Source organism: Dermochelys coriacea, chromosome 9 (genome assembly GCF_009764565.3).
Source record: "Dermochelys coriacea isolate rDerCor1 chromosome 9, rDerCor1.pri.v4, whole genome shotgun sequence".
NCBI classification, from domain to species: domain Eukaryota; kingdom Metazoa; phylum Chordata; order Testudines; family Dermochelyidae; genus Dermochelys; species Dermochelys coriacea.
Genome location: NC_050076.1, coordinates 97865864 through 97893552, shown reverse-complemented (window position 1 = coordinate 97893552; position 27689 = coordinate 97865864). Strand labels below are relative to the sequence as shown.

The following is a 27689-nucleotide window of genomic DNA, read 5'->3' as shown; positions in this document are numbered from 1 at the left end:
GGCTGTAGCGACAGAGCTATGTAGTGCAGACATAGCCTGTGAGTGTTCAGTGGAGAAGGGACGGAACGCTACAGGGAGACATTTCAAAACGGCCTGGGGACTAGGGCACACCTATTGGTAATCTGCAAGGCTACGCAAGGGCTGCCATAGCCCAGAGGAGAGAGGCTGAAGAGCTGGTGGCATCAGGGAGCTACCACCAGAAAGACTCCCTCTTGCCAGAGGCTAGGGATAACAAGGTGACTCAGTCCTGGGCATCTCAAGAACTGTACCAACAAGCCACTAGCAAGTATTTGTTCTTACAAACACTGTTGTATTCTATCCCAACATTAGAGCACCAAGGATAAATCTCCACCACAGATTAAACGAACCATCCCACCTCTGTAAATTAAATTTGTTAGCTAGGGCCCCTTTCTAAGCACTGAGGGTCATTCTCTCCCAGGCACTCTGGTCCAGTTCTGCCCTCCGACAAACAAAACTCCCTCTGATTTCAACACCTGTATCCAAGTGCAGGACTTGGCCTGAGAGGTCAGCCCAACTCAGCAGGAATGCAGACTAGGGTAATAGACACCTCCGTACAATTTCTCATAAAAATGTATAAAGAAAGTAGCTATCTAGCATTCTACAGTGAGAGGTGATAAATCTGCTAAATCTCTGCTAGCAGACATCTTCCCAGACGTCCTTGGCAAGCTAGGGATAAAGGAAGGACTGCCTGTTCTAGCCACAAATGAAAAATTATCAGAGATAAGTTACTCATCAGCCCCGCCAGTGAAGTGCATGCATGGCAGCCTTTCAAAGAAGTGATCTGACAAAAGCCAAGCAAGCATTTGGTTATTAACTGGAATGGCTCGTAAGGTTTCCAGTCTGAAAACATACTGAGGTTTAGGGAAAAGGATGGGAAGGAAAAAAGTAACAACTGCAGAATTAGGCCCTTAGCATATTCAAGTATTCAGCCATAGTGTCAGATTCTGCTTCCACATCAATGGGAATTTTCCCAATGTCTCACAGGTGCATCTCTCTCTCTTTCTATTAATGGTTACCTTGATTTTTTCGCTGTGTTTTTTCACTTGCTTTGCATTTTCAACAATGAAGACGCTGCTTTTATTTACTTCCTTGTCCGCTCTGTGTCTCAGCCAGTCCTCATAGCCCTAGATGCACCAATATACAGGTAACACAATCAAGCCCAGGTAGTGAAGTAAATAAATAAATAAATAAATAAAGTTATAAGAGAGAGGGAGATAAAAAAGCAAGTAAGTTAAATTGTCATCGGAGCTCCTTCATGCATGCCAGAACATAGACCAGAATAGCTCTGTCTGAACCAAGTTAACTTTTAAAAACTTCAGCTACACATTTGACAGATTCAGAACAGATTAAAACACCACATACAAAACTAATCTACAGGCACTGCATGCCAGGAATATCTAAATTGCTGTGACATGTTTCTATTATTCTCAAGATTGGCAAGAATATGCTGATAATGTGAATAATATGATTAGTGCCCCATTATTCTCACTTTTCCAGTCTAACACTGGAAAAGAATTTCTCTCTCTTCAGTCTCACCTAAAGAATACAAAAGCCAGATTCGGATTTTACTCTAGAACTCCCTTGCGATCCCCAACTGATTCCCTTTACAAAAATATCAAATAATGTAATTTAAAAAGGGGTGTGTAGGGTTAATTTTTTTTAATATTACTCAAACAAATGTTCAGGATCAGATATTATTTGAGTAGAACTATTCCATTGACGTCAGAGTAGAAAAGAATTTGGATTTACATCATGCTTCTTTAACCTCCAAATCAGGCCCAAAGTACATTTTAAAAAAGGAAGATATAAAATTATAGTAGTGCAGTGAATGTAGAGGCAACCACCAAGAGCAAGAGCTCACAACATGACTTTAAATAAATACACACACACACACACACACACACACAGACTACAAAAGCCATACTGAAAATGAGAAAATGCAATCATAAATCTACAAAAATTGGACAGAGAACTTAGGTTCAGCACAATATCCAAAATTACTTTTTTATTTCTAATTTTAAATTAAACAGATTTCACCTTGATAGTGTTTCTCTAACGTTGGCCCTCTACTATTTCAAATATATGTAGAGTCAAGTCTATATGTCTTTATATGCCAAAATCTCTCATTTTCATTCTGCCATGAACATACTTAAAAACCCAAAGCAAACACACACACACACACACAACTGTAGCAATTTGGTGCTCACCTCCATGCCCTCATGAATCGAAAACATTACCTGTTTGATAGCTGTAACAATAATCACAAAGAAAAGTGGAAGTCCACTGGTTACTGGGCTGGTTGGTGTGTCTACTATGACCTACAGAGAAAAATAAATAAACTGGTGTTACAATTTTTTTTAGGGAGTCACTATCAAATCTATCGTTAGTTGATTCATTCAACACACTCTGTATTAAGTAACACAAGCCCCAAATATGAGCATGCTCGGGAGAAGTGGGCACATGGAGTGTATGGGGGAGATTTACATAAGCACCTTAAGAATTGAGGTCTACAAATCCCACTGAAAGTCAATGGAAAGTCTCCTAAGTGACTATGAAGTTTTGATCCAAAGTAGACTGAAGCAGTTGGATGAGTTTCTTTATCAAACTGAGCCTAGAGAACGCTGTCTGAAAGCTTCTCAGTCATGCACCTTTGTGGTGGGCCCAAGCAAGGGGCATTATGGGTTCAAACCAGAAAGTTTCCATGTACCTGCTTGCCCACACACCGTATAATCTGCACCAAACATTGTCAGTCTCAGCCTGAAGATCAAACAGCAGAGCCAGCACTGCATACCATTTTTAACAACAATACCATGGACCATTCTCTAGTATCATCAATAGAACCCAGACTTCAGAGTAGCAGACGTGTTCGTCTGTATTCGCAAAAAGAAAAAGGAGTACTTGTGGCACTTTAGAGACTAACAAATTTATTGAGCATAAGCTTTCATGAGCTACAGCTACAGCTTCATGCATCCGATGAAGCAAGCTGTAGCTCACGAAAGCTTATGCTCAAATAAATTTGTTAGTCTCCAAGGTGCCACAAGTACTCCTTTTCTTTTTGAGAACCCAGACTGGAACTGTCAGAATGAACTAAGATGCATTTTCCTTGCTCCTCCTATTGTGATGGTGTCTAACTGGCCTGTTTACAAAATCCAATCATCTGCAAGGGGAGGCCCGGCTTCCAGGGAGTCCTACATGCAAGGACAGGGCAAGTGGGCACAGTGCCACTGACTCCTTCCCCATAGGGAAGGGCAAGTGCACAGAGGATCCACTGGTTGGCTCCTTTAACAAGAGGGGAGGGAAGGAGCAGAAGGGTCAGGCATGGAGTGGGAGTGGCAAAGCAAGGCAGGCCAACAGCGGGGAACAGAACCCAGCCAGCCCTGTGAAGGGGCCAGCTGCGAGGAGTGGGGCATAATGGAACCAGATCACGGTTCTGTCTCCAACCCACAGCTCCTTTCAAAGGATGGGATGTGGAGCCAGAAGCAGCAGTCAAGCCCTACAGGAGGGCTGGGTAGGCCACATTAATTTGATATTTTGTGGGACAGAGCTATACTTGGGGGTCAGAGTTGAATTTAGGAGGGAGTGGCAGGGTGTGATTTATTGAGGGGGAGAGTGAAACGTGCATGGATTTGGGTGTGAAGCACAAGAGTTTCTCATTCAGGCTTAGTGAATGCATAATGGCTGGGTCATCTGTGGGGACTAAGTCCAGGACCTCTGGCTCTAAATGCATAAAAGCTGCTAATGTTAGATCCACAAGACCAGTCCAATTAATTCAGATGCAGTAGAAGAGACTCTAACCTATACTGGCCCAGCCACCGCATTCATAGAATCGCTATAGATCTTCTGACTCTATGAGCTTCCTAGAAAGAGACTGTATGAAGGTTCGAAAAGCTGTGTAAGGTCAGGAAGGGGAGAGAGCAATTGGTTTGAGATCATCAACAGAGTTTGAAAGGGTTGCACCTCTCTTTTCTGCCCTATGATAGCTTATGTGATGCAAAGAGCAACACGAAAGGAAGCTGCAGGAGTAATGTGGAATAAAGAAAAACTTCACAATCTTGACTTTGCAGATGACCGTGTTATGTTGGACACAGAGGACAATGGCATGAAAAAGTCCTCTATGTCAAACATAAGACCACCAAAGTAGGAGCAGGAATCAGCCGAAAGAAAACCAAGGCCAGGATGATCTCTGAAAGAGGAGTCGTCAGTGATGTTGCATATGTGACTGACAGTGAAGAATACGGTGTGGTTTATGAGTATGGCTATCTTGGAAGCACTATCAGTGCTGACAGCCATCTCCACTATGAGGTAGAAGCAAAAACTGGGAAGGAAAGTGGAGCTTTTTGGAGACTGTCAAATATTTGGAAAAATAAGGAGATTCACACAAGAACCAAGATAAAACTATACACATGTCATTGTGAGAGCCACATTCTTATATGTTTCTAAATATTAGAAGCCCAAAACAGGCAACTTAACATATTCCACCAGATATCCTTGTGGGGAATACCTGGGGTCTATTGGTGGAATAAAGTATTTAACGATGTGTTACAAAGGACTGGCCAACAGACTGTAGAAGCAATGATTTGAGAAAGAAGGCTGAAGTGGTTTGGGCATGTTGCGAGGATGTCAAAAAACTATATTCCTAGACAAGCCCTTGATGGAAAAGAGGAAGTCAACAGATGACATATTAAAAAAAACACTGAGAAAGATGTCCCTTTCCTGGAAACAGTGGAGCAAGAAACATGACACTAGACAGATGGAGGTGGAAACCCTCACGTGTTCACAAGGCACGAGAGGATAGAGCACCACGCTGGATGAGTGGATTTCTCAGAATCTAGGAATGGAGTGCAAAGTAGTGATATCCCCGCATCACAATGCTGGAGGTCCGAAGCTTCTTTCTTATTGTCATAATAGCTGCTAGAGAAGATTGAGAGACAAAGTACTGAACGGGGAAGGGAGGCGAGAGGGAAACAGTGAACCAACAGCAGCAACACACAAAATATAGAAAATACAGTTAAAAAAAAAAAGAAAAGAAAAAACAGCTACAGAGAGGTGGTTATTCTGGCTCTCCTCAGCCAGAGAAGATGGAGACAGTCCAGCATCCAAGAAAAGCGTTTCAGAGAGAAGACAGTGCCGAGCACAGCAGTTACTTGCTCTTAGAGCTGAGAATCACCTCTACAGTCCCAGAGATAAAGCCAGGCACTGGAAGGTTATTACTGGCCCTCCAAGAAAAAGGCTAAATTTACATTAAACCAGTTTTTCTGATAAAATAAATCCCTTGCGAGAAGCATAAGCTCAGAATGTGACCCTGAACTGGCACAAAAGGAACGTCACATTTTACCTTCCGAGGCCTGCAAATCAGACTGAATCACGAAAAGAATGATTTAAACATGGCACAAAATCCAGGACTTGTCTTCACTGCAGTGTTAGCTCGAGTAACCTACCCTTGAGTTAGTGCCTCTCAAGTTAACTAGATGGGTGTGGTTTTTGTAAACGTGAAATAACACAAAATTCACCCCTCAGCGGCAGCTGCTGCCCTGGGGGGCTGGCCGGGCGTGGCTCTCCACTCCGGGCAGTGTGACTTGGAGCACTGGCTTGCAGCACTGCTCAGGCTAGCCCAGGCTCTCTGCTGTCGTGACTGGAGTGGGGAGCTGAGCTGAGCCAGCCCCATGGGACAGGAGCCCCAGGAGTGGTCGCTGTGGAGCGAGTGTGGGGTGGGCTTTCTCTGCATCCCCTCCCAGGCCCTCCTTCCTCCCAAGGAGCAGGGACAGAACCCTCCTCCCGCACCCAGCCCCTCAAGACAGGAGCTAGCACTGCAGGGTGAGCGTGGGATGGGGCTCACTCTGTGGAGGGGGAAAATATATAAATGGAGATGGGGAGGGGTCCCTGAGACTAATGGTTATCAGGGCTAATAGGGACTGGAGGGGGTGAGGTTCAATAGGAGAGAGGGAACAATAAGAGGGCATGGGAGAGTTGGAAAAGGAAGAAGTCAGGGTTGGGAAGAGCCATGATGTCCCACGGGGTTTGTGGCACTGAATGGGGATGGAGATGGGAGGGTTATTTGGGGGCTGAAGTACTGGGTACATTTCAAGGGGCAGGGGACCATAAGTAGCTGTCCAGGGCATTTGGGGGTGGCTAAGGGGGGGGTGGGGAGTTTGCACCTGCACAGATGTATTTATAATGTGAGTGGTTCAACATCTTGTGGAAAGTCACTGACATAGGTTTGGACTCAGATACAAGAATGCTAATTTATCCAATACCATTATTTGTGGCTCATGTACCCTGTGGTTAGTGTAGGCCAGAGGTTGTATAGGCCAGTAGTCAACAGGCAGACCCCGGGCCAAATCCGGACAGCCAAACACTTCTGAACAGACCACAAAAATCTTATTTACTTATCATTATTGTTATTTTTGCATTATTTTCTCTGGAGCCTGGACCCTGACTATACCTTGACCAAGAAATGTAGACCTTGACAAAAAATAATTGACTATTCCTGATGTAGATTGTGATAGGGGTTTTTTTTTCCAAAGGATATATATTGATTGTAAGACAACAAACTACGGAAAGAGAAACCGTAGAGAACTCTTTTATGTCAGCTTTTAATTCCTAAAACCTTTCAACACCATGGAATAATGCCTAATAAAATCATGTAGTATACACAAATTGGGATTTTTACACCTTTTATTTGCACATGGTCATTTGAGGTATTTTATTCATGTAAATGTAATAAAAAGGAATACAATATTTTTCCAAGGACAAAATGAAAGAACAAGAAATTCCCAAAAAATAAAATGAAAAATGATTGAAGAATAAAAAGAGTGTCAGAGGGCTCTAAAAGTGACAGCAGCCGCACTGCAAAATGTTACGGTGGCACACAGCAATCAGATTAGCAGCACAAGGGAGCCGTTTCCCTGCTGCATTATTAGCTTGAGTGTCAGCAGTACTTGAGCTATAACCCACACCTCCGGCTGGATCAGCTACGTGGAGTATAAAACACCACTTATGGAAGTGGATGGGAGTCGGGTATGGGGCAACACTCGGCGTACCTCGAGCTGACACTGCAGGGAAGACAAGCCCGTAGCAAGGAAAGCACATAGCAGGGCAGCTTTGAGACCTTAAACAAACAGTAGGGGGACCCTAGAGAATGGGAACTGTCTATTTCTATTGACCTTATCATGCTTCAGCCCAATTTTTAGGGTATAGAAAGTATGTGGTCATTGAAACAGGTTTATAACTAGGAAAAATTAAAGGACTCAGAAAAATTAAAACCACAGCAACACTAAGATTTGGCATTCAGCATTGGTTACATATTCTATACAGAGCCTTTGGTTTTACAGAATAGCCGGAGTGGTTTATATGCACTGCTGCTGGTGACCTTCACCCTCACCCTAAAATTTCCAAGTACCAGTTTCACTTTGGATGTGATGGGGGTATAAATCAGACAGCCGAACGGATGCTGAATTGGAGAAGTGAGCTTGGAGTTCAGACCAAACGAGTTCTAGAATGAGAGACAGAAATAACTCTGAGCATATTGTACAGCTCCCTAGCTCTCAGGAGATCATAATCAACAGTACAGCTCCCTCAGAGAGCACCTTAAAATGCCAGGAGGCTGAGGGGAAGCATACTTGGGCAGACCGCTGCATTTTGGTCACAGAGATCCCAAACTGGCATATGCTACACGAGTCATCCTATTTCAGGGATCCCGCCGATTGTGGTGGGCAGTGAGGCAGGAATATGGATGGAGGCAGATGTACTGGGTAATAGAGAAGAGGGAAAGCACAAGGAAAGTTTACCAGCAATGCACTGTATTCATATAAACAAAAAGCCTCTGTTTTGCAACATCTATTGGTGTTTCACTTGAGCTCTCATGAACAATAGAATCTGTATTTGTTGTTTTCAGCTCTTTGTAAAAAGCTACGTTATGCACAAAATGTTTCTTATCTGTCCCTAGGAAGCCATTTTGAGACAGTCAGCACATATTAATCCCTGGAAATGGCCTTACACTGTGATTTTTGCACTCTTTATGCAAAAACACCACTAAACATCACAGCAGGAGTTTGCCTGGGACTGGTAAGTATCCGAGTGTGTGTGTTTGCTTGCTGAGGAAGTATCCGAGCGTGTGTTTGCTGGGAGGGCAGGGAGAGAGCCTGAGTGAGTGTCTGATTGGCTGCTAGCCTGCAGGGGGCGGGCATTAGGGTGTCTGTGTGTTTGCGTCAGGGAAGCCTGGCTGTTTGAAAATAGCCAGAGCCTCGCGAACCAGCTGAGCAGCGGGGACAGCAGAGCAGCTCACAGCAGGAGTTTGCCTGGGAGTTCGCCTGGAGTGAGCCCAGTGAGGCTTACATCTTGCCAACGTCTCTGAGGAAGCTCATAGTAGGTAGGTGATATGGAAGGGGGGGGTTCAGCTATTGTGACCTGCACTGGATGTGCCATGTTTGTCTTTCTTCCACAGGACAGAAGCGACTTTGTCTGTACAAAGTGCAAGCTGGTCTCCATGTTGGAAGAGAAGATTGAAGGTCTGGAGCAACAGGTAACGACCCTGCGTTGTATACGAGAGACTGAGGATTTTCTGGACCAAACTCAGGATAGCCTTCTAGGGGCACAAAGCTCTAAAGATATAGAGCAGGTTGCCCAGAGGAGCCAAGAGGCCAGTGAAGAAGCTTGGCAACATGTGACCTCCAGAAGAGGTAAGCGGAATGTCCGGGTTCCAGTAACACAGACACAGGTAACTAACCGCTTTCATGTTCTCTCCACAGGTACCATTGCGGAGAGTGGACCAGATGATATGTCTGGGGGGAGAAAGCAGAAGGAGACCCCGCTGGTTGGGAGGCATGAGATGCGATGTCCTGAGGTTGGGGGTTCCACGACCACCACTCCCAAGAGGAGAAGGCGGGTGGTGGTGGTCGGGGACTCTCTCCTCCGGGGGACTGAGTCATCTATCTGCCGCCCTGACCGGGAAAACCGAGAAGTCTGCTGCTTGCCAGGGGCTAAGATTCGTGATGTGACGGAGAGACTGCCGAGACTCATCAAGCCCTCGGATCGCTACCCCTTCCTGCTTCTCCACGTGGGCACCAATGATACTGCCAAGAATGACCTTGAGCGGATCACTGCGGACTACGTGGCTCTGGGAAGAAGGATAAAGGAGTTGAAGGCGCAAGTGGTGGTCTCGTCCATCCTCCCCGTGGAAGGAAAAGGCCTGGGTAGGGACCGTCGAATCGTGGAGGTCAACGAATGGCTACGCAGGTGGTGTCGGAGAGAAGGCTTTGGATTCTTTGACCATGGGATGGTGTTCCATGAAGGAGGAGTGCTGGGCAGAGACGGGCTCCATCTTACGAAGAGAGGGAAGAACATCTTTGCCAGCAGGCTGGCTAACCTAGTGAGGAGGGCTTTAAACTAGGTTCACCGGGGGAAGGAGACCAAAGCCCTGAGGTAAGTGGGAAAGCGGGATACCGGGAGGAAGCACAGGCAGGAATGTCTGTGAGGGGAGGGCTCCTGCCTCATACTGGGAATGAGGGGCGATCAACAGGTTATCTCAAGTGCTTATATACAAATGCACAAAGCCTTGGAAACAAGCAGGGAGAACTGGAGGTCCTGGTGATGTCAAGGAATTATGACGTGATTGGAATAACAGAGACTTGGTGGGATAACTCACATGACTGGAGTACAGTCATGGATGGTTATAAACTGTTCAGGAAGGACAGGCAGGGCAGAAAAGGTGGGGGAGTAGCACTGTATGTAAGGGAGCAGTATGACTGCTCAGAGCTCCGGTACGAAACTGTGGAAAAACCTGAGTGTCTCTGGATTAAGTTTAGAAGTGTGTGCAACAAGAGTGATGTCATGGTGGGAGTCTGCTATAGACCACCGGACCAGGGGGATGAGGTGGATGAGGCTTTCTTCCGGCAACTCACGGAAGCTACTAGATCGCATGCCCTGATTCTCATGGGTGACTTTAATTTTCCTGATATCTGCTGGGAGAGCAATACAGCGGTGCATAGACAATCCAGGAAGTTTTTGGAAAGCGTAGGGGACAATTTCCTGGTGCAAGTGCTAGGGGAGCCAACTAGGGGGAGCGCTTTTCTTGACCTGCTGCTCACAAACCGGGTAGAATTAGTGGGGGAAGCAAAAGTGGATGGGAATCTGGGAGGCAGTGACCATGAGTTGGTTGAGTTCAGGATCCTGACGCAGGGAAGAAAGGTAAGCAGCAGGATACGGACCCTGGACTTCAGGAAAGCAGACTTTGACTCCCTCAGGGAACAGATGGCCAGGATCCCCTGGGGGACTAACATGAAAGGGAAGGGAGTCCAGGAGTGCTGGCTGTATTTCAAGGAATCCCTGTTGAGGTTACAGGGACAAACCATCCCGATGAGTCGAAAGAATAGTAAATATGGCAGGCGACCAGCTTGGCTTAATGGTGAAATCCTAGCGGATCTTAAACATAAAAAAGAAGCTTACAAGAAGTGGAAGGTTGGACATATGACCAGGGAAGAGTATAAAAATATTGCTCGGGCATGTAGGAAAGATATCAGGAGGGCCAAATCGCACCTGGAGCTGCAGCTAGCAAGAGATGTCAAGAGTAACAAGAAGGGTTTCTTCAGGTATGTTGGCAACAAGAAGAAAGCCAAGGAAAGTGTGGGCTCCTTACTGAATGAGGGAGGCAAGCTAGTGACAGAGGATGTGGAAAAAGCTAATGTACTCAATGCTTTTTTTGCTTCTGTTTTCACTAACAAGGTCAGCTCCCAGACTGCTGTGCTGGGCAACACAAAATGGGGAAGAGATGGCCAGCCCTCTGTAGAGATAGAGGTGGTTAGGGACTACTTAGAAAAGCTGGACGTGCACAAGTCCATGGGGCCGGACGAATTGCATCCGAGAGTGCTGAAGGAATTGGCGGCTGTGATTGCAGAGCCCTTGGCCATTATCTTTGAAAACTCGTGGCGAACGGGGGAAGTCCCGGATGACTGGAAAAAGGCTAATGTAGTGCCCATCTTTAAAAAAGGGAAGAAGGAGGATCCTGGGAACTACAGGCCGGTCAGCCTCACCTCAGTCCCTGGAAAAATCATGGAGCAGGTCCTCAAAGAATCAATCCTGAAGCACTTAGAGGAGAGGAAAGTGATCAGGAACAGTCAGCATGGATTCACCAAGGGAAGGTCATGCCTGACTAATCTAATCGCCTTTTATGATGAGATTACTGGTTCTGTGGATGAAGGGAAAGCAGTGGATGTATTGTTTCTTGACTTTAGCAAAGCTTTTGACACGGTCTCCCACAGCATTCTTGTCAGCAAGTTAAGGAAGTATGGGCTGGATGAATGCACTATAAGGTGGGTAGAAAGCTGGCTAGATTGTCGGGCTCAACGGGTAGTGATCAATGGCTCCATGTCTAGTTGGCAGCCGGTGTCAAGTGGAGTGCCCCAGGGGTCGGTCCTGGGGCCCGTTTTGTTCAATATCTTCATAAATGATCTGGAGGATGGTGTGGATTGCACTCTCAGCAAATTTGCGGATGATACTAAACTGGGAGGAGTGGTAGATACGCTGGAGGGGAGGGATAGGATACAGAAGGACCTAGACAAATTGGAGGATTGGGCCAAAAGAAATCTAATGAGGTTCAATAAGGATAAGTGCAGGGTCCTGCACTTAGGATGGAAGAATCCAATGCACCGCTACAGACTAGGGACCGAATGGCTCGGCAGCAGTTCTGCGGAAAAGGACCTAGGGGTGACAGTGGACGAGAAGCTGGATATGAGTCAGCAGTGTGCCCTTGTTGCCAAGAAGGCCAATGGCATTTTGGGATGTATAAGTAGGGGCATAGCGAGCAGATCGAGGGACGTGATCGTTCCCCTCTATTCGACACTGGTGAGGCCTCATCTGGAGTACTGTGTCCAGTTTTGGGCCCCACACTACAGGAAGGATGTGGATAAATTGGAAAGAGTACAACGAAGGGCAACGAAAATGATTAGGGGTCTAGAGCACATGACTTATGAGGAGAGGCTGAGGGAGCTGGGATTGTTTAGTCTGCAGAAGAGAAGAATGAGGGGGGATTTGATAGCTGCTTTCAACTACCTGAAAGGGGGTTTCAAAGAGGATGGCTCTAGACTGTTCTCAATGGTAGCAGATGACAGAACGAGGAGTAATGGTCTCAAGTTGCAATGGGGGAGGTTTAGATTGGATATTAGGAAAAACTTTTTCACTAAGAGGGTGGTGAAACACTGGAATGCGTTACCTAGGGAGGTGGTAGAATCTCCTTCCTTAGAGGTTTTTAAGGTCAGGCTTGACAAAGCCCTGGCTGGGATGATTTAACTGGGACTTGGTCCTGCTTTGAGCAGGGGGTTGGACTAGATGACCTTCTGGGGTCCCTTCCAACCCTGATATTCTATGATTCTATGATTCTATGATTCTAAAAGACAGAAAGGGTCCCGTTTGTAAGAAGCCAAATTCACACCACATCATCGTACAAGGAAAGCAATTATGACAACTGACCATCTGAACGTAGCTAAAGTATTTACATTTACCAGTGTAAATTTACCTAGATGGCTAGGGACTTTCAGAGATGGCAGTTGGCATGCACACAGGGCCAGTCAGGCATCTAAGGTATGTCTGCGCAAAAAAAGCTGTGTATGGACTAACCCACTTAGTTAGCTTGAATCCGGCTAACCCAGGTAACAATTGTAGTGCAGATAACCCAGCGTGGGCTAGTGAGGCCAGTGTGTACCTAGGGGCTGTGACAGGATTGTACTACCTATGCTGAAGCCAATGGTGTGCTGTCTTCATCGCTTTTGTTACCTGCACTAGCTGGATTCAAGTAGCTCAGGTAGGCAAGCCTGAGCACAGCTTTTACTGTGTAGACATACCCTAAATGACCATATTTATGAAACAGGTCATCCCCCTATTGCAGAGAGTTAATTTTCAAGGTCAGCCTGCCCCCCAAGCACAACGGTATAGTTGTTTTTAGTAAAACTGAGGCCCTGTGAGGTAAAGCTTTGAACACACAAACTTATTGTGCCTTCTGCTATTCCCACAGCCACCTACAATAGAACCTCAGTGTCACAAACACCTTGGGCATGGAGGTTGTTTGAAACTCGGAAATGTTCGTAACTCTGAACAAAACATTATGGTTGTTCTTTCAAAAAAGTTTACCACTGAACATTGACTTAATACAGCTTTGAAACTTTACTTGCCGAAGATAAATGTTGCTTTCCCCTTATTTGTTTAGTAGTTTACATTGAACACATAACTGTACTGTATTTGCTTCTTTCTTGTCTCTACTGCTGCTTGTTTGCATACTTCTGGTTCCAAATGAGGAGTGTGGTTGACTGGTCAGTTCGTAACTCTGCTGTTTGTAACTCTGAGGCTCTACTGTGCCAAGAGCTTGCCATGATGCATACGTGAGACTATTTTGGTTATATTTTTGTTCATATAGATCAGGGATGGGCAAACTTTTTGGCCCGAGGGCCACATCTGGGAATAGAAATTGCATGGCAGGCCATGAATGCTCCAAAATTGGGGTTGGGATCCAGGAGGAGGTGAGGGCTGTGGTTGTGGCCAGAAAAAAGAGGAGTTCAGGGTGCAGGAGGGGGCTCTGGGTTGGCGGGAGGAGTAGATGCGGGCTCTGGGATGGGGATGAGGAGTTTGGGGTGGAGGAGGGTGCTCCAGGCTGGAACGGAGAGGTTCAGAAACTGGGTCAAAGAATGACATATATATGTACTTTATATAATAAAACCACAACTACAAGCATGTAGGGATAAAATCAGAAAGGCCACAGCAAAAAATGAGATTAAACTAACTGGGGACATAAAGGGTAACAAGAAAACACTTTACAAATGCCTTAAAAACAGTGGGAAAACCAAGGACAGAATAGGCCAAGAGAAGACTGAGTGGGGGACATGGTAACAGTCTCCATGTATGTAAAAGGTTGTTATAAAGAGGAAGGTGATCAATTGTCCTCCTTAACTACTGAGGACATGACAAGCAGTAAATCTTTAATTGCAGCAAGGGAAATTTAGGATAGTTATTAGGAAAAATTTCCTAGCTGTCAGGATAGTTAAGCACTGGAACAAATTACGTATGGAGGTTGTAGGATCTGTCACTGAAGGTTTTCAAGACCAGGTTAGATAAATACCTATGAGAGATAGTCTAGATAATACTTAGGTCCTGCCTTTTGTGTAAGGAACTGGACTAGATGACCTACTGAGGTCCCTTCCAGTCTACATTTCTATGATTCTATAGATAACATTAATAAAAGTGAAGTATAGAGGTATCAATCTACTTAATCCCTTAAAGGACTCCTTTATTGCAGACTACCGTATGTAATAGATCTAAGATTTAATTTACTAGATGACTGGGCTGAAGTTTTGCATGTCTGGTTTTAACCAGTCAGTTAAGTATTTTTTAAAAACCACAAATGTTCAGTTATAAAAAGAGGGAAATATACTTCACTGTGTTTCATCCAAATTTTACTTTTTCAAAAAAAAAAAAAAAAAAAAAAAATCCTTTCTTTTGTAAACATATTTTGGGAACTTCCCTGATTTTTCGGCTAATATAACAGAAAATGAACACATATTTACCTGCATTTCCCCTAATCCCAAGATCAATGCATAGAAATCAGAGCGGAAAAAAAGACTAATCTTATTACATCATGTGTATGTCTGTAAATTAGTACGTATAAAATCTCTTTACAAAAATCATACCCTTCTACATATATGCACACACTTAGTAAATGCTCATCTGAATGGTAAAAAAATCCAAATGATGGACTGTGCACCTCTTCTGGTTTTCTTGAAATCTACGCAAACTGTAATATTACCAGGCTGCTTATTATATGGAGAAAAATATATGGTAAGATGGGAGAAATGATAAAGAGTACAAAAGAGTTTCAATCCTGCAGCCATTAACATATGTTTTACTCACACAGGGTATGTCTATACAGGAGCTGGAGGTGAAATTTCCAGTTTCAAGGAAAGGTACCGACACTAGATCTGACTGAGCTAGGGCACTAAAATAAAAAAGTGTAACAACAGTCTAGTGGGAGGGGCTAGACTTCCTAAATATGATCTCATCTGAGTACGATACGTATTTGAGCAGCTAGCCCCTCCCTCTATAGCAGCTACATTTCTATTGTTAGCATGCTAGTTTGATCAGAACTAGCACAAATATGACTCCTTGAGATGGAAATTACACCTTCTAGCTCCAATGTAGACATATTTATGAGTGATCTCTGGTACTTATAGTGCTAATAGGGCCCTTAAATTGTAACAATAGTCATCAGCACATGGTCTGAGATGGCCCCAGAAATGTTACTAGTTATGGTATTTTGAATGCATGTGTAGGAGACAAAACATAGCTACTAAAAAAAGATGTCATAAGCACCAGTAAAGAACCAGTCGAGTCTCAGTCCTTTATCAAGTTGTGTTTAAAGCTTTGAACAATTGGTTTAAAAAATAATAAATAAGTTTTGCATCATTTCTATTTAAAAGTGCCCTTACCTGCACAAGGAAAATGATAAGGAAATAAAAGTTGGCAATTCTTCTAAACTGTTCAAATAGATTCTTCGGAAGAAAATTCCAGACAGTGTACTGCAGGGTGAAAGAACAGAGAGATAAGCTGCGCAAATACCAGCACACAAATGTTCAGAATGTCAACAGAACCAAAGATCAACAACAGTCATGAAGCTACACTTACCCAGGGATTGAGAGTTAAAGAAAGGGAATTTATGTTTAGAAGTTTCCTAAGAAATAAGATTTAGTTTTTTTTTATATATATAAAAAGGTCAAGTAGTTATACTGGATAGATGTATCATTGGTGTAATTTTACAGATGTTATACCCAGGACAGATTTGGTCCAGGGTGTTAGTTCTCTTATTATTGAGCCTCTTCAGAAACTCACAATAGCATTAAGCAATTCTAATGGCATACTATCTGTGTATTTTTAACGTGCCTATCAGCATTGTATCTAGGCTCATTAGCATCAAATATTGAGACTAAGGGGGCACTCTGTGAGTAGCTGCTACATGAATGCATAGGGGGAAACAGCCCAAGGAGTCTTCCTCTATTGTTTCTCTCACAAAGAGACCAGGCAACACTCTGAGGTCATACCTTCTATGGCATTAGGGACGAAGGATTCTTAACCCTTCTCCAGCCCTCAATGCATTAAAAAGGACAGGCAGAGCAGCAGAAAAGTGCCCTAAGAGCCCTGGATCCAGTCAAGGGAGAAATCCCCCTGAGCAAGGACTGAGGAAAACAGCTTCAGGTTGCCTCTTTAAACTCAGCAAAGGAAGCACCGGGTGTGATGCTGGGGGAAGGGCTGCCGGAAGTAGCACTGCTGTGGAGGGTCTAGGCAGCACCGCCACCCATCAGGGACAGGCTGCTGTAACTCCGCCAGGTCCGCAGGTCTGTCTAAATTATTCTGGGGCCACTTTGACCCCTGCAGAATTGGGGAGGCCACAAAGATGCATTGCAACTCCATTGAGTGGATGTCTGGGGCCTTGCAGGCCTGTTTTCCAGTGGAGGGGAAACCTGCGGTGCAGAGCGTGGATATATTCAAAGATGAACATGCATATACCTGTCCTGAAATAAGACGGTCAAACAGCATGCAGGGCAACGCCGCCTTTCAGGAATCTCAAACCAACATCCATGCCGGTTCACAGAGAGCAGCAAAACTCTCCTCCTGCTTCCACAGTGTCCAACCCCACCCCGGGACCATGGTTTCTACACAGAGACCTCACTAACAAAAACAGCACCACCATCACCAAATGTCTGCCTAAAACTGACTGACTGCTTGCACATTAAGAAAGAACTTGGAACTCTATGTCTAACAGTGCCACCAGCAGGTTAAATCCAATTTACCCCCTGGGCTATGAATTCTGGGCTGCATCTCTTACAGGTGCAACATACAGAGTCTTGCCCTGAATTCAGCAACAGAGCTACTTGAATTCTCCATCACACTGGGAAGGCCGATGAGGAAATGTAGCAGATCTGGATAAACTCCAACACGGAAGTTTTATCTGAATTAAATACGAACGAGAACACCATTCCCCCAGAGGGATTTATTTTATATTAAATTCAGCTCGTTTTTAGGCTGACCTTAAGTTTCGGATTGTGTACGTATTGCAAGTTTTTGCACTGACGATGGCCACAGCATGGTAGAAGTTGGTGCGGGAAGAGAAAGGAGGTTTTCATAGTTGGGTGGCCAGCTACTGGGACTTCTGGACCATGGAAGTAGCTTGGGCTTGTAGGATACAGACATTAGCTAGATGTTGCTACTAGAATGTCAGCAGTGAAATAGTTAAAGGAGCATCTGCAGTATGCCTTATTGCCACACAACCGAAGAGACAGGTGGCATACATCTAGGGTGACCAGATGTCCAGATTTTATAGGGACAGGCCTGATATTCAGGGCTTTGTCTTATATAGGCGCCTATTACCCACTACCCAATCCCGATTTTTCACACTTGCTGTCTGATCACCCTACGTACATCTACAATGTCAGTGGAAAAATTAAAGCCATGCTCTGGACCACATGCTGTCCTTTATCCATCCACACCCATCCCTTCCTCTAATGTCAAGTGAAACACATGGTTCCTCTGATGAGCAATAATTTCCCTGTAATTGCACTCCTGTCTGAAGTAAGTGTGAGGCCAATACACACATCCTCATAAAAGGCTGCAGTGTAATAGGACTGTAGCCCCTGAGATCCGCACTGGGACTGAAGACAGACGTGCAGACTGACAACCACCAGATTAATTAATAAGGAAAAGGAGTACTTGTGGCACCTTAGAGACTAACAAATTTATTTGAGCATAAGCTTTCATAAGCTACAGCTCACTTCATCAGATGCATGCAGTGGGAAAATACAGTGGGGAGATTGATATACATAGAGAACATGAAACAATAGGTGTTACCATATACACTGTAATGAGAGTGATCACTTAAGGTGAGCTATTACCAGCAGGAGAGCGGGGAGGGAAACCTTTTGTGGTGATAATCAAGGTGGGCCATTTCCAGCCATTGACAAGATCCTCTGAGGAACAGAGAGAGAGAGAGAGAGAGAGAGAGAGAGAGAGAGAGTGTGTGTGTGTGTGTGTGTGTGTGTGTGTGTGTGTGTAATAAACATGGGGAATTAGTTTTACTTTGTGTAATGACCCATCCACTCCCAGTCTCTATTCAAGCCTAGTTAATTGTATCCAGTTTGCAAATTAATTCCAATTCAGCAGTCTCTCACTGGAGTCTGTTTTTAAAGTTTTTTTGTTGAAGAATTGCCACTTTTAGGTCTGTAATCGAGTGACCAAACAGATCGAAGTGTTCTCCAACTGGTTTTTGAATGTTATAATTCTTGACATCTGATTTGTGTCCATTTATTCTTTTATGTAGAGACTGTCCGGTTTGACCAATGTACATGGCAGAGGGGCATTGCTGGCACATGATGGCATATATCACATTGGTAGATGTGCAGGTGAATGAGCCTCTAATAGTGTGGCTGATGTGATTAGGCCCTATGATTGTGTCCCCTGAATAGAGATGTGGACACAGTTGGCAACAGGCTTAGTTGCAAGGATAGGTTCCTGGGTTAGTGGTTCTGTTGTGTGGCTGCTGGTAAGTATTTGCTTCAAGTTGGGGGGCTGTCTGTAAGCAAGGACTGGCCTGTCTCCCAAGATCTGCGAGAGTGATGGGTCGTCCTTCAGGATAGGTTGTAGATCCTTGATGATGCGTTGGAGAGGTTTTAGTTGGGGGCTGAAGGTAATGGCTAGTGGCGTTCTGTTGTTTTCTTTGTTGGGTCTGTCCTGTAGTAGGTGACTTCTGGGTACTTTTCTGGCTCTGTCAATCTGTTTCTTCACTTCAGCAGGTGGGTATCGTAATTGTAAGAATGCTTGATAGAGATCTTGTAGGTGTTTGTCTGAGGGGTTGGAGCAAATGTGGTTGTATCGTAGAACTTGGCTGTAGACAATGGATCGTGTGGTGTGGTCCCCATGTTTATTCCTCCCCCTACCCCCCACTGTTCCTCAGACATTCTTGTCAACTGCTGGAAATGGCCCACCTTGATTATCACTACAAAAGGTTCCCTCCGGCCCCCCCTTCTCCTGCTGGTAATAGCTCACCTCACCTGATCACTCTGGTTACAGTGTGTATGTTCTCTATGTATATAAATCTCCCCACTGTATTTTTCACTGAATGCATCCGATGACATGAGCTGTAGCTCACGAAAGCTTATGCTCAAATAAATTTGTAAGTCTCTAGGGTGACACAAGTACTCCTTTTCTTTTTGTGAAAACAGACTAACACGGCTGCTACTCTGAAACCAGATTAATTGTTCGCTGCCCAACCTTAAGTCTAAGATTATTGCTTAGAAAAAACTCAGTGATCTTAGAATTAAACTGGTTCAAAAGAACAAGTCTAGCTCTGACAATCATAACAGATTGGAGCTAAAAGCTTGGGTACGGAATAGATTGCGTGAAACTTCCAAAACTTTGCTAAAAAGTCAATATTTGCACCCCCATTACAATTCTTTCCCACAGAAAAGCCTAAGTAGCTGTTTGACTCCTATATTGCACTTCCTCTTTCCACATGCAAAAGCAGTGCCAATTGTGCACTTAAGCTGAGAAAATATCCACCTTCATCTCTGCCCCACCCCACCCCAAAAAAATCAATTTTTTTCCCTTTACTTTTTTTCTGTTCGGCCTTTGTAGCTTGCAGATGGAAACAAACAGTTTATTAAGTCAACAGCAGCACAGAACTCTGCTTCTCCAATTGTTCTGGAAGACAGAATCACAGTCAAAAATACCTATTGAGATTTCACTAAGTTAACTGAAGGATGGGTGGGAGGCAGGGTGTGCAGGAGGGGTGCTTTTCTAATATTAGCTGACACCTGCTTCAAAAGTCAGGTTATTCCTAGTATCACCATGCTTCACCCAACCACCATTCTAACCCTAGCATGAGAACAAGCCAATATTCTCATGAACATCTGCAGTTAGAGGTGAATGTGTTATGCTCATTGGAAGGTGGGGGTCCGTACCTCCAGATTACGTACAATAGTTTTAGCAATACACATTGAAAGCAGTCATCATGCATCAGACAACACTGAAACAGGAGGAGGGTAGGGAAGGTTATCAATGTTGAGGTTTTATATCTTGCAAGTTATCAGAGCTGGGGATGAATGCACCATTCAGGAAGTGCCCTCAGTCCAGCTGTGCTATTTTGCCACTGGGCATGAACATAAGAACTGCAAGTCCTGAAATTTAGACTAGTGTCATTTTCAGTCCCTGGCTCCTTTGACAGACTACGGTCTAGATTTATCCCTGGCTAGTTTGCTGAAGACATGCAGTAGTTTTGGATCCCAAAGCTCTCCCACATGGGAGTGGGCCCATTAAAAAACAAACAAAAAAAACCCCACCACGCACCATAGCTATTCCTGTGTTTAAAGGCTATAGGATAAGATTCATAGTAAATATATCTAGGGTTATTAGTTCCATTTACTCGATTTGTACTAAGCAAAAAAAAACACGCTTCAATCCTATGGTATAACAGCCCTTTATCTAAAGTTACCAGGCTAGAGCCTTGCTTCATTGATCATTGCCGCTAAAAGAGCTCCTCAGGGATGTAGTTTTAAGTCCCCTTTGTGCTGCTGCCTTAGAAAATGTCAAGATCTGGCCCACTGGGTTTTTGCACTTCAGTAAATACAATTACACACCATTATGCAACGTAACTCCAGGTTCCTTCTTCTAACTTTACACTTCGAAATCTGGCTTTCTTCATTGACTTATAAACTAGAGCATTGTCTGGATTTTAATTTTTCAAAAAAAAAAAATCAATTATTCGCAAGTTGACACCCCCTCCTTCCCACAGCTGGAAGAGGTTAGGGGAAAAGTACAAAAATCAATGGGATTCATGCCTGTAAATAGCTTTTAATGCTGCATGCCGTATGTCAAAAGGAAATAATAAAATTTTTCTCTCTGCTGTGAAGATAATCCCTTAAAATCTTGAGATTCCAGACTCTCGCTTTTCTCTTAAAAAAAAAAACCCAAAGGAACTGCATACATGTTTGCTATTGGAATACTGCCTTGTTTGCAACTGGGTTTCTCACCTTTTTTTTAAGGGTGAGAAAGGGAGAAGTTCATTGGATCATTTGTTTTGGAAAAAATTACAACGTGAACTTTAAAAGCAAGTTTAAGAAACAAAACTGGTCAAATAGATGAACTTTCTATGTCCTTTAAAACAACAAGTCCCTTTTCCCAGAGTTGTGCTGACAACATTAATGATGCTTGTGCACAGATAATAAACAAACAATGAAGACCCACGTCCGCATCAGCATCACTTTAAACGCTGGGGGGCAGGAAGGAAAGAAGGGGGGGAGAAGAGAGGGGGGAAGAAGAGTCCATGTCTACCAAATATATAAAGGACAAAAATCAATAGGGAAATAACTTTAAAAGAATCAATGAAGTTCGATACAAGATTAGGTGTTTTTAAAATAATTCAAGTATTCACTAAAGAAACAAAAAACCCAAATGGATAGTCCCCAATGGCACAATCTTGCAGACCTAATGAAAAAAAGTCAAATAGAGTGTACCAGGTCAGCCTGCAGGAACTGGTCCCTAGCACAAAGTCAGTTCGGGTTCTAATGCAGACATCAGAAGGACATAAAAAGGCAGCAGACATTTGAATTGTTTGGAGCAAAAAAAAAAAAAAAAAAGCCAACTGTAACCTTTAAATTATAAGTACAGTATGACTAAAGTCTGTAACTATATACTGGGCAACCCCAAAACCACCTTAGTAACAAGCTAAATATACATTCACCCAACTAGCTTAACAATAGCTGATGCCAGTTGTCTGCATTTCAATTTTTCCAAGTCTTTTGAAATAGCTTTATAGATGTCAAGTAAAATAAGATCAACCAGAAGGAAGACAGGTATCATCACATTGTGTTCACAATAGACAAATGCTATATTAATAGAATACTGCATGGTTTCCTCTTTATACAATGGAAAGGCCAAGAGTTAAAATACACACTGTACTAAGTTATTTTTGTCCTACTTGAAAAGAAAAAAAAAAGATATCTAGAAGCACGACAGTTATCTGTCCATTTTTAAAATAACCAAACAAACCCCAAACGAAAACCTGGTAAGTCACCAATCACATCAGATATTGTCTTGCCTTTATATTTTCACTCTCCAAACAACAGAGATCCAGAAAGCATCGAAGCAGGTACTACTCTTTGTGCCTCGATATTATTCAGCACACAGAGTGGGAACTCGTGTGTGCATTCACTCAGTGGGTATTAATAAGGAAGTGTATATACAAACCAGTGGTTTGGTGCAAAATGAGCTTCCAAGCTTTGGTGCAAAATGAGCTTCAGATTGCACCAGGTAGATCATAAATTAGACTCAGAAGGAGGTACCATAATATGCCCATGTGTTATTAACAAATGCAATTCTAACACCATTTGCACATCTCTCCTGAACTCAGGTGGGACATTTTGTGCAAAATTAGAGAGCAGAACATAACATTTTATCCCCAACCTCTCAATAGAGGGGTTCAGAGAGAAGAGTCTCTTTAATACAAGATACATGATTTTAGACTACCACCCATAGTCCTATTAGATTAACAGTCTTGGTTATTAAAACTCCTATCACACCGGCAATGGAACAGCTGAACACTGGGGCAATTTCTTCTTGCAAAGAGCATTTTAACTACTCAAGTATAGATTTCTGAGGTTTTAAATGTCAGGAAGCCATGACTGATGATGAAATACAATAAAGTTGAGGAACAGGAACAGGAACAGAAATGTGCAAACTTTCCAGCTGATTAAATGACTATAGCTCAAGGATTAAGAGAACCAACTTACCTTGGATGAGACAATTCTATTATCACAGAATTTCTGCTCGAAGTAAGCATCTGTTTCTGAAACTGGGCGTTGGCCAACAAACACGGTGCGTGTACCAACTCGTTTCTCTTCGCCAGCACACTGTCAGAGACAACAGGGTAAAGGAAAGTTAAGTCCCTGGCTTTCAAGTTCACACATTTCCATGAATGCGTCCAGATAACGAGTTCCACATGCTTCTGATTCTGATGGCTCCCACACAGCCCTTCTAAACTTCCATTGTCCTGGGCTCTCTCATTACAGCGTTGAATGGAATGAATGCAGTGTAGAAGTGATTATATTCATGGTCTTCCTATCTCACACAAGGGGTAATAATTACCTTTCCAAATACCAGAAGACCACATTTACACCTTTATCAGCCTTTCCTGGTCCACTGCGAATGTCTACGATATGTATGAGAGAAAGTGGGTGAGGTAATAATCTTTTATTGGACCAACTTCTGTTAGTGAAAGATACAAGCTTTTGAGCTTACAAAGAGCTCTTTCACCAACAGAAGTTGGTCCAATAAAAGATACTATCTCATATACCTTGTCTCTCTATTCTGGAACCAACATGGCCAAAACAACACTGCAAATAAGATATGTAAAAAAGCAAAGTTTTCCTCTACATCTGAGCATTTCTGTTAGTGACTGGCATCTCTCAAGTGGAAATATTCCAATCTGTTTGAGTTGCCTTAAACTGCTACAGAGAAGAAACCTTTCCCCTTTCTGCTTCATGATGGGGGAAAATACACTTCGAGGACTTTGTCAGTCATTGCCTGGGGCTCCTTAATGGAAACTATTTTGAGCTTCTGACCTCTGAACACATCTTTACACCGACCCTGAAATCTCTTCTGATCTATGGCCGAGTCATTTCTAAACATTTCTGGATTTTTTGTTTCCTTTTTAATCTTCATATGTTCCACTAAAACATCAGAGAGTGTGAATATTTAAGAAAAATTCTTCTTAGAGCCTGTCTACAGAAACACTTCCGTTTGCGGCAAGATTGGGTATAAATCTACTCTGAACACAAGGCACCTGTGTGGACTCTGCTGCCCTGCACTAAAAGTCCCCTAGTGCACTTTCATCTACTCAGGGTAGAAGCATCTGCAGTGTGCCAAAAAGGCAGGTGTTAGCTGTATTATTAGAGTGTCAGGAAAAATTAATTATTTTTCTTCTCATTTAAGCATTCAGGTGCTCAAGAACATTTCAGCTGGGTGGTGAGCACAAGTAGAGACACACAAAAGGGACCCTCTACCGTTTCAAAAGGAAAGGTTTCATTACAGAGATTTTTAGGATGCAATGCTAATCTTAACTAAAGTCTCAACAGACAAAAAAATATTGTTTCCAGTCCTTGGAGGTGGAAACCACTGAGGCATGCTGTGGCAGGCACGGTGAATGAGCGCATCACAATTCGGACAGTCCATCTGCTGGCCGGGAGGATCATACCCACGTCTATGAGCTGGGATATCAGGACACTGAAGGGCCAGTCCAACTGGTATTAATCATCCCACTGAGTCCTGAGATTTTAACACTAGTCTCAGCATATTTGGGATTTATCTTAAAGTCACAGCTCCCGGTGTCATGTGATTAAAAAATGAAAGTGGAGATAAAAGTACATTTCTAGCCTTCACATTTTCAAAGGAAAGATTGAGAATGTGGAACTCTGGAAGCTGAAAATCCAGAAGGATTTTTTTTTTTTTTTTTTTTTTTTTTTTTTAAGATTTCAGTAGTTTAAAGCCAATCATGATTTTTGAGTCCTGACTCATCCTATTACAATATTGGGTGTTTCCACACTTCCTGTATCAGGTCTCTTAGTTCCATCTCTCGCATCTCACATGTTTCCCCTCTGGTTGCATCTCTCTTCCTCTGTGCCATTCCAGTTGAAGTATGTTTTCCTTAAAGAAAAGGAGTACTTGTGGCACCTTAGAGACTAACAAATTTATTAGAGCATAAGCTTTCGTGGGCTACAGCTCACTTCATCGGTATCCGATGAAGTGAACTGTAGCTCACGAAAGCTTATGCTCTAATAAATTTGTTAGTCTCTAAGTGCCACAAGTACTCCTTTTCTTTTTGCGAATACAGACTAACACGGCTGCTACTCTGAAACCTATGTTTTCCTTGACGGCTCTCTATGCTATTATCCATTTAAACACTGCATTTCCCACAGATGAACCTGCCTGAATGTGGAAAATCCATTCTGCTCCCAGCCCCGGTTCAGGAAATCACTACTATATAGGAGAACAGCTCAGGCAGTCATCTGGAAACACTCCCATATAATCCCAGTTTCATGCGGATAGTTGTAGGATTCACGCAATCCCATAGTTGCGCTTTAAAGCGCTACATCAATGTCACGAGGCTAAAATATGGCAGGCAGATTTCTTTTTTTAAACCAGAGTGAGATGTTACAAAATGAATTTTAACCCACTGTCCCACCTTAATTAAAGCCCCTTGACCGGATAGCCTTCATGGTAAAGAGAACAACAGGACACAGGGTATTTATAAACATGTCAGCAATCCAGGTCAAACATGAAAAGAATTTCTCTCGTAGTTAAAACAGACCTGTTACATTCTCTCCCTCCTTCCCCCACTCACGCTCTCTCTCACACACATTTCTCCAAACAAAACTCTGATGAAAAATATTTGGACCTAGAAGCACAAAAAGACCCCAAAATAATAATAAAAAAAAAACCCACACATTTCCAGCAGGATATTTGTACTAATTGTTTGCACTGTAGTGGTTCTCTGAGTCTCCAGTGAGGATCAGGGCCCCACTGTGATAAGAACTATATAAACCCACAGGAAGGCACAATCTTTGCTCTCAAGATTTTACAGTCTCCTTTGCAGATATGCCCCACTTGTCTAATGGTGAGAAAGGCATGAGGAGACAGCCAAAACAATTACCATTTCATATTCTGAAATATTTGTGCATAAATCAAGATCAAACACTTAAGATTCCCAGTGCCTTAAATTTGCTGCTGGAAGGAAAAGTCAGAGAGTTAGCTACAACTCAGTCACCATTTTCATGTACACATTTGGAAATTAATCCAGAATAAAGTCAAGTGTGAATTTAAAGTGCAATAGCTATTCCAGAATAGCTCCCCTTGTGGATGCTCTTATTCCAGAATAGTTTCGTGTAATCTGCTTTGAAAGCGTATTAAACTAAACCAGCAATGGCACTCTTATTCTACACAGAGAGCTATTCTAGAATAGCTTTACAGAACAGTTATTGCAGTCAATTTCCAAGTGTAGAGACAAGTCTTGCATTATCTTTAATTTACTTAGTGTTTTCAGTTCTTGAGGGAATATGCAGCTACATGCAAGTCTTTTTAATGCAACGAAGAACGAACTAAAGATAATATATGTAAAAGGCAAGGAACCTGAAAGCTCATTTAGTAAGAACAACAACACTACTTGGAATGAAAAAAGAAAAGGAGTACTTGTGGCACCTTAGAGACTAACAAATTTATTAGAGCATAAGCTTTCGTGAGCTACAGCTCACTTCATCGGATGCATTGAACAGCTCTTATAAGTTAAATCCCAACCAGTTATAAATGACCTTGAGTCAATTAAATAGCAGGAAAAGTGCCTTTTACAATTTTGCAATTAATATTTGACAGCTAAATCGATACATTACCACGATACAGATATATACTGGGTATTCGTTTGTATGATATGGAAGACACTAGTAACCTGTAGCCCTCAGAAATTCTCTACTTGAATGGGGAAAGCACTGGATGTACAGTATACTGTTGGGCTGACATATTTGCACTGGCTTCTGATTGGCAACCACATGCAAGCTTCCCGGACGATTACAAGTGACCATTTTAGAACAAACCACAACAGTTTCTTAATTAGGTTCCCATCCTTTCTAAATTCCATCTTGCATGCAAGATTTTCATTCACTGACTACACCGAGAAACTCACAATTGTGTGACCTTGAGAATTCTGTTCCCAGCAGTACTAAGCTTGTAGTTTATCTCCTGGGGTCTCAGAGTCTCTCTTTCTTGGTATTTAATGCTATGTACTAGGAATTTTAAAAAAGATGTTGAAAACACTGCTATGTTCAGAAAAGCAACAAAATTTTTCTTTGAAGCCACTTTACTAAAATAATCAGAGAGCAGGAAGTATCTGCAAACTGTAAACCAGGGCAGCTCCAACTGAAACCAAGACAGGATGACTAGTTTTCTACTCCCAACAGCCTGACATGACTGAAATTAAGTAGCATCTTTGTCCAGAGGACTGATGTGCCTACCAGACTCTAAACCAGGGTGTGAGCAAACTACAGCCCGGGGGCCGCATCCAGTCCTTCAGACATTTTAATTGGCCCTTGAGCTACAGCCGGGGAGCGGGGTCTGGGGCTTGCCCTGCTCCAGCTAGGGAGTGGGGTCCTGGGCTTGCCTCGCTCTGCATATGCCAGGGCTCCGTGCAGCTCTCAGAAGCAGTGACATGTCCCCCCTTCCACCTCCTATGCATAGGGGCAGCCAGGGGGCTCCACACATTGCTCCCGCAGCTCCCACTGGCCAGCAACTGTGGCCAATGGGAGCTGCAAGGGCAGCACCTGCAGACAGGGCAGCACACAGAGCCACCTGGCCGTTGCTCAACATAGGAGCTGGAGGGAAGGAACATGCCGCGGCTTCCGGGGGCCGTGCTGAGGTAAGCGCCACCCGGAACCTGCACCCCCCTGAGCCTCTCCTGCACCACAACCCCTCGCCCCAGCCCCCTCCATCCTCCAAACCCCTTGGTTCCAGCCCAGAGCACCTTCCTGCACCCCAAACCCCTCATCCCCAGCCCCACCCCAGAACCTGCACCCCCAGTCGAAGCCCTCCCCCCCTCCCACACC

The 27689-nt window shown here is 43.6% G+C and overlaps 1 protein-coding gene across 4 annotated transcripts in view; it reads right to left on the bottom strand.

Moving 5' to 3' along the window:
* Positions 1 to 27689, bottom strand: part of ATP11C (ATPase phospholipid transporting 11C) — a 123243-nt gene that overhangs the window by 52002 nt on the left and 43552 nt on the right. For all 4 annotated transcript variants that reach the window (XR_006274016.1, XR_006274017.1, XM_038415504.2 and 1 more), the window contains exons 2-5: positions 22833 to 22952; positions 15486 to 15575; positions 2259 to 2339; positions 1038 to 1145 (exon numbers count right to left, since the gene is read on the bottom strand). Coding sequence is in view for 2 of the 4 variants with exons in the window: in XM_038415504.2 (XP_038271432.1) it covers positions 1038 to 1145; positions 2259 to 2339; positions 15486 to 15575; positions 22833 to 22952 (399 nt within the window). In the remaining 2 variants the exon portion in view is untranslated. The remainder of the gene's footprint in view (positions 1 to 1037; positions 1146 to 2258; positions 2340 to 15485; positions 15576 to 22832; positions 22953 to 27689) is intronic.